Source organism: Cololabis saira, chromosome 14, assembly GCF_033807715.1.
Source record: "Cololabis saira isolate AMF1-May2022 chromosome 14, fColSai1.1, whole genome shotgun sequence".
In the NCBI taxonomy this organism is placed as follows: domain Eukaryota; kingdom Metazoa; phylum Chordata; class Actinopteri; order Beloniformes; family Belonidae; genus Cololabis; species Cololabis saira.
Genome location: NC_084600.1, coordinates 36,801,521 through 36,817,479, shown reverse-complemented (window position 1 = coordinate 36,817,479; position 15,959 = coordinate 36,801,521). Strand labels below are relative to the sequence as shown.

Genomic DNA, 15,959 nt, shown 5'->3' with positions numbered 1-15,959 from the left:
ATTTGTTTTGGATGTTTCTGATATAATAGTTTTCAGAAACCACAAAGTAATCCAGCTGTTATCTGGGTAATTTACACACTTTCAGATAAAGTTGCCGAAGATCACGCCAGAATGAAGGGATTTATGGTTCCGCGTTACATCAACACAGAGCCTACGGCGTAGGTTACGTAACATACGCCGTAGGCTCTGCGTCGATGTACGCGGCGACGTGCGCCGTACCCTACGCCGTAGGCTCTGCGTCGATTTAACACGGACCCAAGCTCCGGAGCCGGCAGACAGAAATCTCGAAATTTCTGAGCAAATTTCTTAACAGGCGTAACTACAACTGTTAGATTTCATCTATTAAACCAACATTTATCTTCCTAAATGATTTATTTCAGCCAGCGTAATTCTCAACAGAGCTGCAGGTTTCTCTCCCGGGGGCCGGCGGCTCTTCTCATCTCCGAAAACGTCGAGTCAAATTTCTTAACAGGCGTTATTTGGATAAACTGAGCCCAGGTTGGGGATCTTATAGGTTACTTTTACGCCTGAAAAAAGATTAAAACTTAATAAAGTGCCATATTAACAGCGCTACAGCAGAAATTAAAACAGCTTTTGGCTCTCAGCTTCCTGATCAGGGTAGGGATGAAAACGAGGGGGAGTAGGAGAATTGGGACAGGCACCTGGGCCAAGTGCCCTAGACTTCAAGTGCCCTAAAATCTCCCCCTTCTTTTTTAGGGGGTAGGGAAGAAAAGAAGGGCGAGTGGAGAAAAGAAGTGCGAGTGAAGGGGAATTGGGATTGGGCCTTGGTCTAATGGATGCAGAACGTAACCCCAGCCTCTACTGTATCATGCGGTGCGCCTTATATATGGAAAAAGTTTTAAAATACGTCATTCATCAAAAGTGCGCCTTATAATGCGATGCGCCTTATAGTGTGGAAAATACGGTACCTTGTTTATCCTTTTCATTGTCTTCATTCTATAGACAAGCACTCGTGGAATAACTGAACATACATATTGAACATAGTGTAGCATCTTGTGCCATGTTTTTCACTGCAACCGCTACATCCCAGCTGTGAGTGAGTCTTCCAGTATTCCTCCTGCCCTCTAGCGGTCAAATCCCACTTAATGCACTTTGCGGGGGAGAACTGGGCCAAAGCCCTGGTGGTTTCGTGCATGCGTATGTGTGTGTGTGTGTGTGTGTGTGTAGGATAACGTGAAAGAGAGTGAGACCTAATTTGAATGAGAGAGCAGTCTCGTGGGCTCCCTGGGGACTCACGTGGTAATGGGTCAGCTCCAACTTCTACCGCTTTGACGAGGTGGTGGATGTGGAGGTCCGTCCGGACGATGGTGTCCGAGGTGGCTCGAGCCAGCGCCGCAGCCAGGGAGCAGGGACAATTGCTGTTGGGAGAAGAGACCAAACAGTTATGAATGGGTCAGAAACAGAAATAATCTGATATTAATCCTCTTTACAGGTCAGCGGGGTCATCTTGGATTTATCTCGTGTTTTCCTTTTGACAGGCTATAGCGTAGGGGTTTCTAAGAAAGGGTTTCTAGGGGTGGATATATTGTAGTATCAACAAAACTGATGGAAAGTTGGATGATTTTGGCTCATTAGAAGGTTCTGAATGCTACATTATACACTTTTTAACTGCGTGGTGGAAAACCGGTACCATTATGTCCCTTGAATAGTGTAAAAATGATATATAAGAGCTCTGCAGAGCTCAGCAGTGTATCACAACATCTGACCAGATGTGTGTGTGCATGCAAGCTTGCCTCTTCTTCAGGTTAACAGGAGTCAGTGAGGAGGAGGAGTGCGGTAGGAAGAGGGGGTCGTTTCAAGGACTGAACCAAATGCTCTCTCTACATGAGTCACAGCCATAACTAGGCCACCTCCAGATGCAAGTAACCATGGCAACCAAACGTCTGGATGCTCTCCATCACACTCACAGTCAAGTTGAAAATGAGCCTTAAGTGAGTTTAATGGCCTCTTAATTAAGAAGCGAAGGGCCAAAACTCCCTTCAGTGGTAACAAACAGTCATTTCACAAAAAAAATATTTGATGTTTACATCTATGATGTCTATCCAGGACAAATACGATAATCTGATAATCTGCAGCCAGTCATACCTCTAATCTCGTCTTCTTGATGTAAGTACAAAAGAGCAAACTTGAGGCTCATAGGATCACGGGATATCTGTTACAAATTTTATGATAATCCGTCCAGTAGACTGAACAAGATTTCAGTCTGGACCTCAGCTGAGACTTCTGGCGGGAGCCCTTAAAAAAATTATCTAAAATTAATCTTTCCCTCCTGTACGACGGAGTATTAGGGCCAAACTAAGAAAAAAAAGAAGGAAATTACGAAAATAAAGTCATAATAATATGAAAATAAAGTCGTAATATTACGAGAATAAAATCGTAATATTAAATATATTATAAATATATAAATATAACTTCACAAGATGCTCAATATTCAACATTTTAACACACTGTTCCTGTTAGAGTTCTCATAAATTAACACTTTATTCTTGTAATATTACGACTTTATTCTCATAAATTGCGACTTTATTCTCGCAATGTTACGACTTTATTCTCGTAATATGATGACTTTATTCTCGTAATATGACGACTTTATTCTCGTAATATTACGACTTTATTCTCGTAATATTACGACTTTATTCTCATAATATGTCGACTTTATTCTCATAATATTACGACTTTCTTCTCTTAATATTATGACTTTATTCTCATAATATGACGACTTTATTCTCATATTACTTTATTCTCGTAATGTTAAGAGTTTATTCTCGTAATATTACGACTTTATTCTCATAAATTGCGACTTTATTCTCGTAATGTTACGACTTTATCCTTGTAATATTAAGACTTTATTCTATTACGACTTTATTCTTGCAACATTATGACTTTATTCTCGTAATTTCCTTTTTTTTTTTGTCTTAGTTTGGCCCTAATACTCTGTCGTACTCCTGTTATACATGACTTTGAATATTAAAAACATTCAACAATAATAAAAACAACAAGACAAATCAAATACAATGTTTGAACTTTTTTCTCTCCGGACAACATGCACTAATCTGTAAATGTGTTTTGCTTCTATTAAGGATAAATCCGGCAGCAGAGAAGTCAAAACCTTTAGCTGCGTTTAATTTCCCTCTGATGAATGAGCTGGGGTTGGCTGAGTACAGCACAGGGACATATTGTGCAATTAAACACTCAACATGCAGTGTGAAACGGCCTCTGTGGCAAAAGGCTTGGCTTTGATCACAGAAACTCACAGCAGCGTCTTCAATGAGTTCCTGTCTGCAAGGTTCTGCCAACGGAGACATGAAAATGAGCTCTTTTTCATACATAATCTAAAAAGGCGCTCAAATGATGTGGATATTGAAGGTTCTTAAAGAATATGAAAGAAGATGTTGGTTTACATAAAGGAATACGTGCCCCGTCACTGTGCCTAAAAATATGTTTGCCTTGAAGTGATAGACGCTTTCTTGAAAGACTATTAAGGGAGGAAGTCATGCCACTTTATTACAGAGTAATTAAGTCTGAAACAGGGGGAGTCTGGGTGGAATCTCCCTGTTTGAAGAGCAAAACTTTCACTTGATCCCTGTTTTCAGACTCAGTTTAGTCTTTTTTTCGCCCACAAAACACGACTCTGATAACGTTAAAGGAAAATATCACCAGATTTGGATTTTTCTATCTTTTACAATGTAAACTATTAATGAGGACAAAACTGAATTGGTTGAATACTGATCGACAACTCTGCAACCTGACTCCAGGCACTTACATTATATTTTGCCTAAAAACATGCATTTAGGGATTAGAGTAGTTTTTAAAGACAAATGATTTTGATTTTAACCCTTTAATGCTGGACATTTCCAGTTTTGTATTTAATGATTTCTAAACAATTATTTTTCCTATTATTATGAATGCATTAGGTGAGTCTATGCATTTCTTTGGGTTGGATTAAACTTTTTTCCCTTTTGGATTATGGGGTTGGAACAAAGGTCTCCGAAATTCATGCATTAAATATGATACATCCGGCATAATAGGGTTAAGGATGACGTCACGGGATTGAGACTAAAACAAGTGATGTGTTTCATCCTGAAGGCCGTGTACGGAACGGCACATCACTTACTGGATCTCTGCATTGTGTCCAGCCTGAGTGCTTTTATTAATCCTTGTTCCTAAAATGGCCTTGTTCCACAGTGACTCTTTGATTTTGCTGCAGCGTTAAAATGTGAGGAGATTAGGCGTGTGAGAAACACGAACATAACATAGATCTACTGTCATTGTCATTTGTTCTGTCCTACTTTCCTTATAGAAGTTTGCCTGAAAGTATGAATGATTGTGTGGCCTTGTAGCCATGTGGTGGATATGTGTGTACGTGTATATGTGTATAATGTGTGTGTGTGATTGTTTCTGCACATTGAGTGCCTATAATGCCTTTTTCTGAAGTTGAAACCTGTCGCTCCCTCCTCTTTCTTTTACTGTGCTCTTTCAACACTTAATGTTTGAGAAAAGTTTAACTCTGAAACTGAAACACACAGGAAATATTCCTCTCTCCATGACAACCGCAGCAACTACAAATAACCTCACTGACGACGATCTTACAGAAATAATTAAACGGAAGACTGAGGCAGTAATTTATTTTATTTCCACCCTGACACTGAGCAGAATATATCTGGATCATTTGTGGTGTATTTTTTTCACGTCAATCGAGAACTCTATGAACTTTTCAACAATAAAGAAAGATGATGCACTTCCTGTTCGTTAATAATGATCATAACGTAATGCTTAATAAATGTGCTTCTGTTGGAAATTTTTCAAGCTTTCAGTTAAGAAGGTGGTGACTTTTTTATGATCAGGTGGATTGTAAAGCTGTCGAGGCTCTAGTGGATGGGTTTGAAGTTTTTGCCCCCTTACCACTGATCTACTAATAACAGTTTCATTGGAATCAGTTTTAACAGTGATCTTCCTCTAACCATGACCATTTGCTTTGAAGGCTCAATCCAAACTGTTATTCATTTCCCACATTACCATGAGCACATAGCTGCTTTGTGCAGGCGTCTCCAGGGGTTGTGTGACTAATAGACCACTCTCTGTACAAAAGAAAGACTAGACATTAATCGACAGTATGTGTGCAGAATACCATCTGCTGCTCCAACAAATAATTAAAGCTGCAAGCAGCGATGAACGGGCCCTCGCACCCTTGATCACGTTCAGGCGTGCTGCAGTGCATTTAGCGGATGACACCACCCACGACTCTCTATATCAAACCATTCAAAAGATATGGCAGAAAGGAGGAACTATCACATATCGACCAATCAGAAGAAGGGGCGGGGCTAATTCATGCCAATTAAGGTGAAGGAGTCAAAACAGAGTCAGATGACACCACCCACATGTCTTTATCAGAACCCGTTCAAAAGTTAAAGCAGAAAATAGGGACTATCAAATATCGACCAATCAGATGAAGGGGGGGGGCGCGCTTTTTGGCGTCTATCGTCGCCACGGTAACGCTTTTGACTGAGAAAAGTAATGCGCATCGTCGCAGGATGGAGACGCACATTTTGATGTATAACACACCTGGGTGCACGTTACGGTTCGGGCGAAGAAGCGGCCGAAGTAATGGCATAAATTGCGCCAAAATGACACGATTAATTCAAAATGGCCGACTTCCTGTTCGGTTTCGGCCATGGCGCCAAGAGACTTTTCTTTAAGTTGCGACATGATACAGGTGTGTACCGATTTTCGTGCATGTACGTCAAACCGTATTGTTGGGCTTAAGGCACAAAGTTTTCTAGGGGGCGCTGTTGAGCCATTAGGCCACGCCCATTAATGCAAACCATTAAATATCAAATTTGTGCAAAATTTGGTGACTTTTGGGGCACGTTTAGGGGGGCAAAAAGGCCCTCATTTCGCCAGAAGAAGGAAAAAAAAAAAACGAGAAAAATTAGCCAAAAAATAATAATTCCTACAGATACAATAGGGCCTTCGCACTGTCAGTGCTCGGGCCCTAATTATTGCAGATCCAAGCTATAACGTGAATCGTCTCAATTAACTGGGAAGAAAAGCACATATCATGTGTTTGTGGCGTTTTTGAGCTGTATATCCGAAAATTATACAACAGGTTGTTCATCAACCTAGTTTAAATATGATTTCAATAAAATTAGGCTTTTCAAAATAAAACAAGCACGTGTGCAAAAAAGTACAATTCTTTACTCTGAAGTCTAAATACATTAAAATGACAACAATATTGTACAAAATTGTTGAGTTAGATTCTTAAGCAATTTTTCCTTTAATTTCTAGTTCAGCGTTTTTAGGACAGGCCATTAATTCTGGGCTCCACGAGGCAGGGAAGTAGGTTGGTGAACCATATTCTGAATATTAGACCTCATTCACTGAATTAACTTCAGATGAAGCAACAGTATCATTTCACTGGCCAGGATAAAACGTCTTTATTCTATGAAACCCATAAATGGTCTAGTTCCTTCTTACCTAAAAGTTGTCATATCCATCACGTGTCATTCAACCCCAGTTTGTGTTTGGGATGCAGAAACCCTCTAAGGTTAGACTTTAAGCATTCCTTTGTAATAAAGGACATAGTTTAACGAGGCATGCATGGCTTGGATTTACTGGAGAAGGATGAGCTTAGAGGATGTGCCATTGATTAATCATAGTTTGAGTTTATCATTCCTTCTCCATCTAGACTCACTGATCCCAGGAACAAGCAGGACAATACTTTTAATTTGGAAGGTAACACATTTTTTAATATCAACAATCTGTGATTTCACATCCAGACAATTTGGTTCAGAACAACTTCTGCTTTGTTTCACACAACAATTGATTCAGTTAAGGCAGTTTTAGGTCCGTCAGCATCTTCAGAGCAGAGAAAAGTGCTCACCTTCTAATGAGTTTGAGGCCTTAATCCTTTGATATACATATATATGAATGTTTAAGCCACGACTGATAACACCTTTTCCTCTAATGTGACCAAATCAAAAGGCACATTTAAACATGAAATTACTAAGTTAAAGAAAAAGCTCCATCGGTAATGAAAAGGTGAACATCTGCTGTTGAACCAGTGTCGAAACCTGCAGGGTATGTTCGTGAGGCGGTCACGAAGAAGCGAGGCATCAGCGGACGAGTCAGCAGCAGCAAATGTTGGATAATTTGCAAATATTGAATCATTTGCAAATATTAACAAAGATTTGTTTATAAAAAAGGTCAACCGGACAAAAGATATTGAACCCTGATATCTTTTGCAACACAACACTGATGATATAAAAGAAAAAAAGACTTTTATGTGGAGGCATATGCATCTAAAGCTGGGATTAATTTGCATGTTTCTGTCTTTACTCGGGTAAACTTAGTATGTAAACAACAAAGAAAACAAACAACATTAAAGGTCAAAAGCAGAAACGTAGAATATCTCCAATGAGCGAGTGGGAAGTTTACATAGTTTATCTGCGAACATGCGACTGCTTTCACAATAACTGTCACTCCTGTAGTCTGTAAAAAGAGTTGTGCTATAAAAAATATATTTATTGGGACTACATTTCTATAGCCGTACCGTACACCAGTAGGTCAGCTGCCTGTGGTACAGCTTCATCAATCAATCTTAACATGATTCAAAAGGAATATCCCATCATGCCAGAGTTCAGTAGCTGTTTAGTTTCTGCAGGATCTGCTGGTGTCATGCCGCAGCTGCTGTCAACATTTGCAATCTCCATTCAAGCATTGCAACATCGTGTTTTTTATGGCTCATTTAATTGCTTTTTATTTATATACGAAAATATTATGAGAAAAAGGCTTGAAACATCTTACTGTGATGAAAAGTCTCTTCCATGTCATTTTTGAAAACAATACAAACTTAAACTGGTTTAAGGCCCTGTTTACACGTAGCAAAAACGGAGGCGTTTTCATGCGTTTTGGCCGTTCGTTTACACGAAAACGAAGCTCAAAGTCACCAAAAACGATCATTTCTGAAAACTCCGGCCAAAGTGGAGATTTTCAAAAACTCAGTTTTCACGTTTGCTTGTAAACGGAGGGAAACGGAGATTTATGGAGACGGAGAAATTATGCAACAGAAACGTCACCAGCATCATGTGTGCAACCTGTGTTTACAATTTGTTTGGCCACCGTCTATATTTTCTTGTATTTTACCTGTTTTATATTCTAAAGTCACACTTAAAAGTAACTCCACTTCTCTGTCACTCCAAACGAAAGACTCTCGTTCCGTCTTGGAAGTAACTGGCAGTCAAGGCTGATTTATGGTTCCGCGTTACACCAACGCAGAGCCTACGGCGTAGGGTACGCAGCGACGCGCACCGTACGTAGGCTACGCCGTCGATTTAACGCGGAACCATATTATTCAGGCTTCACACGTGTCATTTGTTGATGTTTTTTCCAGGATTCTGATTGGCTAGCATGACTTTACGCTTCTCGTTCCACTGCCCCTGCAGGTTTGGCTGCTCATAGCACCTTAACATTTATTATTTATCCGGGTTCGTGTAGACGAGGATATTTTTCAAAACGTAGAGGGGGAAATATCTGTTTTTGAAAATACCCGGCTATGTGTAAACGTGGCCTAAGTCTTAGCTTAAGGAAAAGAGTTTTGCCGTCTATTGGGGGGGGTTCTCTCTGGTCCCTCACCCATGACCTGTGGCGTCCCTCAGGGATCAGTGTTGGGGCCGATATTATTTATTCTGTATATGCTACCTTTCGGACTCATCATACGCAGTTTTAATGTCACAAATAACTTCTATGCCGACGACACTGAGCTCCTCTTTTCATTTAACTCGACTTCCTCCAGCTAAAACCCGATAAGACTGAGGTTCTAATCATAGCTCCAGAAAAACTGCAGCAATATTGCATCTTGAGCCCTTATCATCTTCAGTCTGTTCTGCTGTGAGAAATCGAGAGGTAATGTTTGACCGTTCTCCGTCATTCAACACACACACAAAATCACTCGTAAAATCATGTTTTTTCCACCTCTGTAATATAACCCGAACTGACGGTCGTGGTCTCTCAGGCTGACATGGAGACCCTCATTCATTCCTTCATCTCATCCTGCATTGATTACTGTAACGCTCTGTTTTCATCACTCAATAAAACAGTGCATCACCATTTACGACCCTTCCAGAATGCAGCTGCTTGGTCTTGGCTTACTAGGTCAAATCAACATTCTCATGTCAGCCCCTGCTCCGCTCTCTCCACTGGCTTCCAGTCACTTACAGGATTCATTTTAAAATACTCGCCATCACTTACAGGTACATGGTCAGACACCAACTCACCTATTAGATCTCATTCACATCCATACCACCTCACGCACACATCGATCCAATAATCCCAACCTGTTGTCTGTCCCACGCGCCCGCCTGAAACCCTGTGGTGACGGAGCTTTTGCCTCTACTGCCCCCCGACCCTGGAACGCTCTCCCTGCCAACATTAGATCTGCCAACAGTGTAGGCAGTTTTAAGTCCCAGCTCAAGACGCATTTGTTTAAATCTGCTTATGGTTAGGCAACGATTTTGATGTAATTCCCTTTTTATGTATTTTACTTGTTTTATTCAGGGTTTTTTAAGCGCTTTTTTTTCTGTTTTCTTTCTGTTATTTTTGTCAGCAAAAAGCGCTCTATAAATAAATGTTACTTACTTACTTATGTACTGACTTAAATCTTTTAACCTTCATTCTGCATCACATTTCCTCAACATACTCCATATACATCCAGTTCATCTCCTCCCACAGAAACTTGTCTTTTATCAAGTCCTTGATTTTATTCGCAAACTGGGTCAAGGTCTAGAAACATGAGGAACAGAGTAGTTAAAACATGCCCGCATAAAGCAGTAACCATAGTAACCTCCTGGGTAAACTTCTCCTTGAAAATGTTGCCACGACATCTGTGAAATATCTTGTTCTCATTCTTTAAGAGCAAATCAGAGGATTCAACAAGTAAAGGGTCGTGTGTCCGGCACTGACCCTTTACAGACTCAGTACATACTGAGGGCGATATTTTAGAGAACTGCTGAAGAGAAGTGGCATATAGTGCACTCTGCGTATCCCACAATACATTGTGGAAAGTAGTGTAGATTTAATGGTCACTACACTAACAGGTGGCGAACTGCTTCATTTCAACTGCCGTGCAGTGATGCGATGCCGTCTAAAAATAGTGTCAAAAGTTGATTCTGTTAATGAGTACACTTCATAGTTCCCTACATAGTGACTATGGAATATCCCATTATCCAGTGATATAGGATTTCATTTTGAACACAGCCAAAGCCATCAAAGGGAATAATGGGACGGTGTACCCATCCAATTTAATGTATTTATTTATTTATTTATCTATTTTGGTGTCGTCATTGAGATATCTGATCAGTAAATTATGTCAGATTGGTCCCATATCCAACCAAAATGTTCAGATTTTTGCTTATTTTATTCAACTTAAATAAAAATATTTATACCCTGACCTCCTCCCTGTTTTTATTGCATTAGCCACAATATTTATTATTATAACAAGGATGGTTATTAATAATTATGTATTGTTGTTTATTATTATTGTTAGTATACTATATTATTATTATTATAGAAATCGGAAGGATGAATGGGATGCCTGGGTCTGGGGCCCTCCGTTGTCGGGCCCGCGCAGGTGTCGTCTCGTTGGGGGGTTCCCTCTCTCCGGGCCCGTCTCCGGTCCCCCCCGCTGCCTGCGCGGCGGGGCGCCCCTCTGGTACTGGGGGGCCGCTTTCTTGGGGCGGGTGCACCTGCCCGCGTCGGCGGCCGGGGCGGCTCTGTCTCTCCGGGCAGGCTGGCCCCTCGCCGGGTGGGGGTCGTTGGCCTGGGGGGTGAGGGCTTCCTGGCCACATGTCCGGCCCGGACCGGGTGGTCGGGGTTCGCCTGGATCCCGGTCCGCCGCTGTGGGATCCCTGGCTGGCTCTTGTGGTCATGGGGACCCCGCCCGCGGGCCCCCTCGGCTGCCGCTGGGAGGGGGAGGGCCTCGCTGGCGTTGGTTTCCTCCCGCCCTCTTCTCGCCCTCTGTGGGGTTGCTGGTGGCCTGGGTTCCGGGTTCTTCCACGTCGGCCCCTGGTCTCTCGGGTGGCGGGGTTGTTCCCCCCCCTCCCCCACTATAGATACACTTCAGGTGGAGCTTTGATAGGATTATTACACACACACACACACTGTGCGATATTTTAAATCGTTTGATTCAGCCCCATCTCAAACTGCACGACTAGATCGCTGAGTTCAAAAGTTCGCAGCCCACGATTTATGGTCTCACACTGTACGACCCGATGCTTTGATGCGACCCGTCTGCTCACACTATACGTTCATAATCCTCACGTCAGACTTCTGTTACTGGAACTGCAACGTCAAAAAGAAGTGGAAGAGGAGGAACCCGAAGTGGGAGACACCGAAGATGCTCAGCAAAAACAAACACGCTGCCTTAAACCTGAATTATGGTTCTGCGTTAAATCGACGGTGTATGGTACGCCGTAGGCTCTGTGTTGGTGTAACGTGGAACCATAAATCAGGCTTTAGCAATTTGTGCCACTCTGTGTGGCGATAAATGAAAAAAGATTAGACAACGGCCTGATTGGACAAGGCATTGTCTGGGCAGACGTGGGAAATGCGGTCGTTTTTTTCTGCTATTAAAACATGATTTGTAATGTGAATTTGCAACACTTTAAACTACAAATAATAGTTTTTGACGTGACATCAGAGATTGCGCATGCTCTATGTGAAAGGATGAGTCCAATCGGGTCGTAGTTGAAGCAGCTGCTTCAACTGTGCGATTCCTTCACGAGGAGCGACCAGGATTTCAAACACGCTTGATTTTCTTGCGAGTACACGATGTGTGATCAGGAGCTCGTCGTGAGGTGTTAATCTCTCGTCGTTACCCCACGTATACTGCACGAGGCACGACCAACGATTGGGTTGAAATCCGGCCTGATCCAAAAAATAGTCGCACGACTGGAAAATCGTCTCAAAACGAGCCGATAATCGCACATAATTTTATCTTATTTTTCAACTTTAGTTGTGATTGGGTCTCGGGACCTGGGACGGTTGCTGCTCGTGTTTCTGTCGGTTCCGTGCCCGTTTCGTGTCTGTTTTAATATATATTGTGTATTTTATATTAAAAATGCACATATATATGCCTTAGGTTCTTACCAGCATGGTATTAACCATTAATATGTGTGCAGAGTCAGACAAGGTAAAAAATAAATAAATAAACAAAAAATAAAAATATTTTGAACCAGAGTCAGATAAAAGTTCAAATTTCACTTCAAAGTGCTCACTGATTTATAGCTGTACGAAACTATGTGTATGCCATCCCCAGCATGAATCACAACTAATGGTGCACATCGTTCAATGTTTCCCCGCTCCAACACAGCTGACTGCCTGAATGGCTCATTAATAGGCTTTTTGCTAAAAAGCTTGTCATTTGCATTAGGTGTGTTGGAGCAAGAAAACATTTAAAACACCTGGGACCGTGGAGCCTGAGGACCAGGACTGAGCACTACAGTACACTCGCTGGCCCACTTTATATGGCACACCTGGTTTACCTTAGTGATGAGTGCTCATTACGACCTATACACTAATAAAGGAGCCCGGGAGTGTATATATTCTTTATCACAAAAGTGATTACAACATCTAAACTGTATAAAAATATCAAAGCCAGTGATTCGATTCTTTGATTTCACAAACTGGGCCTAGAATTTTTTTTTTTTTAGCCCCCCTGTTAAGGCACCACTGTCCTGGGAGTCTGTACTCCTTTATCGGTTTATCTAATTATTTAAACAAATATGCAAATAGGAGTGGGATCCAAATCTGTATGTACAATTAAGAACATGTCACGGATGCAATGAAAACTAAGGGTTCAGCAGGCCTGAGATCAAGTAGATTTTTGGTACTTTTCAATCACACATCTTTTAATTCTATCTTATTTTTCATCTTTGATTTTACTTTAATCCTTTAAATCTTATTTGTGTGTGTTTTTCTTACATATATATTGGATTACGTCCTCTACAGCTCAACGCCTTTCTGACTTATGCAACAGACTTTTAAATTGGATAATATAAAGTATTATATTGTCTTGTGGATTTAATGTTTCCAAGATTAGTCAATCCATTGCTCACTGTTCCTCTTTCAGACGCTTTACTTTCCAACTCACTTGTGCAGGAAAATGAGCACCATTCCTTATTAGATATTTAACATTGAGTTAAATAACCTGGTCATCCTTTGATTTAAAAGCTAGTTGAACCATCTTTAACAGCAAAACCTGACAGAAGGGTTTTTTTCATTCTCTACTGTTGCAGAGGAATTTTGCTCCACTTTTCTTTACATCATTCAGTTTCCTTCAGGTTCCTTCAGGTTTATGCACAGCTCTTTTAAAGCCCCTGTATTTGTCGGATAAATGCAGTTGAGCAAATGCATAAAACACCATTGAATAAATAAGAACGGTGATAATAAATTATACAACATGCATTTCTAACAGACAGAAGAGGATGGCGATGAGGAGATAATGGGTGGGGAGACGGGAACTGCAGCTATTTGCGTTTGTTCGTCACCAGCGTTCCTCTCTGTCATGGTTCCATTCATAGAAACTCGCAACATTTCCCTCCTTTTTCTCTCCTCTCTCTTCTCCTTCCTCGTTCCGTCACTGGCAGCCCGATGGGGGTGGATGCTGAGCCGATGAGCTCCGATTGGCCGCGGGTCACGCAGGGGAAGACACGACGCACCAATGACGGCTCCCTGCGGCGCATGCATCACAGTGAGGTCATGTGGAGCGGGGGAGGATTAAAGGAGAGCTTAATCTCAGCTCACTCCATCACACTGCAGAGGCACGACTGACTACATGATGCATGACGAACACTGGTTCAGCTGGTTCAGCTCCCCGTACCCCCAGTACTCTCGCTGATGCGCTTTTTAACGCATAGCTCTGCTCAACAGTTTGTCCAGACTTTTTGCTCTTTCTGCTGTTTTTTTTAATGAAAACCATGTTCAAGTGAGAATATTTGAAAACTGCAAATATGTTAAAGATACATGCATACACAACTCATCATGAAGTACAATTTTTTGAGTTATTGAGTTATTATGAGCTCAGGACTTGGAGAGGTGGTTTCTTAACATACCTCGACTGTCACAAGAGAATTTGAAGCTTCATTTTATTTGCCAACTTGAGTGCATGACAGCCTGCTGAAAGAGCTGCGTAGCTCTGTGTCCTTTGCACAGAAATGTTTTTCCTAAATAAATAAACTGCTGTGTTTCAGGAACAGAGGCTAAAAAAACAAATAACTAAGTAGCAGTTTGGTTTTCTTGGTAAAATATGAGACTTCCCAGCAATCAGGATGAAACCATAATCCTGAAAGAGGCTTTGCAGCTCTGAGAGTAGCTAATGATGAAGAGGGAACCTATCATCTACTTTTCTACTTGGTGATTGTTTCTAATTTCACTGACACTAAATAGCTTGTTTCTGCAGCTATTTTGCGTTGGCTCCAGCAGAACTATAACCTGTTCTGTTTTGCAGAACAGAGTGGACAATATAGGGTTCAGTGTCTTACCCAGGGAAGCTTTGACAAACTGACCAAAGATCTACCAACCTCTGTAATGAATATATACAGGACTGTCTCAGAAAATTTGAATATTGTGATTTACTGTAATGCAATTACAAAAACAAAAATGTCATACATTCTGGATTCATTACAAATCAACTGAAATATTGCAAGCCTTTTATTATTTTAATATTGCTGATCGTGGCTTACAGTTTAAGAAAACTCAAATATCCTATCTAAAAAAATTTGAATATTCTGTGAATCTTAATATTAAACTGTAAGCCATAATCAGCAATATTAAAATAATAAAAGGCTTGCAATATTTCAGTTGATTTGTAATGAATCCAGAATGTATGACATTTTTGTTTTTTTAATTGCATTACAGAAAATAAAGAACTTTATCACAATATTCTAATTTTCTGAGACAGTCCTGTATATACAACTAACCAACATACATAATACATTAGCATCTTCTTTTAAAATTCAAATGACTTCTGTCTTCATCTAAACTATATTTGGCTTTAAGTAATATGACAACAGCAGCAGATACTGGAGAATATCTTTTTCCTCTGTCTCTTACAGCAGAAAGCTGCAGACTGCTGCTGGACGTTACACAGGAATCACTGCCCTGACTGTTTGGGACTGGATATGGCGGCATGTTTGAGTCAGGGGTGATAACTGCCTTCTCCCACGGTCCTCTCTACAGTCCACAGTGGCTGTTCTCTCGTGTGGTCTCTGCGGCGGCTGTGTTAAGCTACGATCACGCAGGGAGCTCTGATAGGCTGCTCGTAGCGATAATGCAGGAGCTCTGGGTGTATGTGTTAGCAGATGACTCATGCATGCAGCCGTGTTTCTCTTTTTTTTTCTTCCTTCCTTCTTCCACTTCATTGCCTTCTACAAGCTTTTTCTCTTCTACAGAATTAGCCTTGGAATGGAGCAACAAGGTTGTTTCCATAGCAACGCAGAAGCGAGTGACTGACAGTTAAAGGTGTCAGTCGTCCTGCTGCCAAACTCGCAGAACGAGCTCCCGCGTCTTTATTCTAAATATTGAGCCTTTTCTTTGCCAAATGGAGGTGAGAGTGGAGATCGGCGGGGAAGTCACTCATCTCCATCGACGTGTTCTGTTTGGGCATTTTTAACCGTTTGCAGACATTCCTCAAATCAAACCGAGGAGAAGTCAGAGCTTTTTCAAGCATCAGAGCGAAAACGCTTCAGGCTACTGTCAGCCTCACTTTGTTCAGGGTTTTTTTTTTTTGGTTTTGTTTGTTTTTGTCTCTCCATCCATATCTCCAAATGAAATGTTGAATTAGTGAGTTTCTAACAACTCTGTTATGTGAACACAGTATTCTCAAGAGAGCATAAGAGGATTACGTAACAGAAAGTGTGCCAGGAACACTTAAATCGTGACATTTT

At 41.2% G+C, this 15,959-nt stretch overlaps 1 protein-coding gene across 1 annotated transcript in view; it reads right to left on the bottom strand.

Moving 5' to 3' along the window:
* The window catches only part of ppm1e (protein phosphatase, Mg2+/Mn2+ dependent, 1E), a 58,607-nt gene that overhangs the window by 14,317 nt on the left and 28,331 nt on the right, over positions 1-15,959 (bottom strand). The window contains exon 3 of the mRNA XM_061739269.1: positions 1,258-1,379. Coding sequence (XP_061595253.1) covers positions 1,258-1,379 — 122 coding nt within the window. The remainder of the gene's footprint in view (positions 1-1,257; positions 1,380-15,959) is intronic.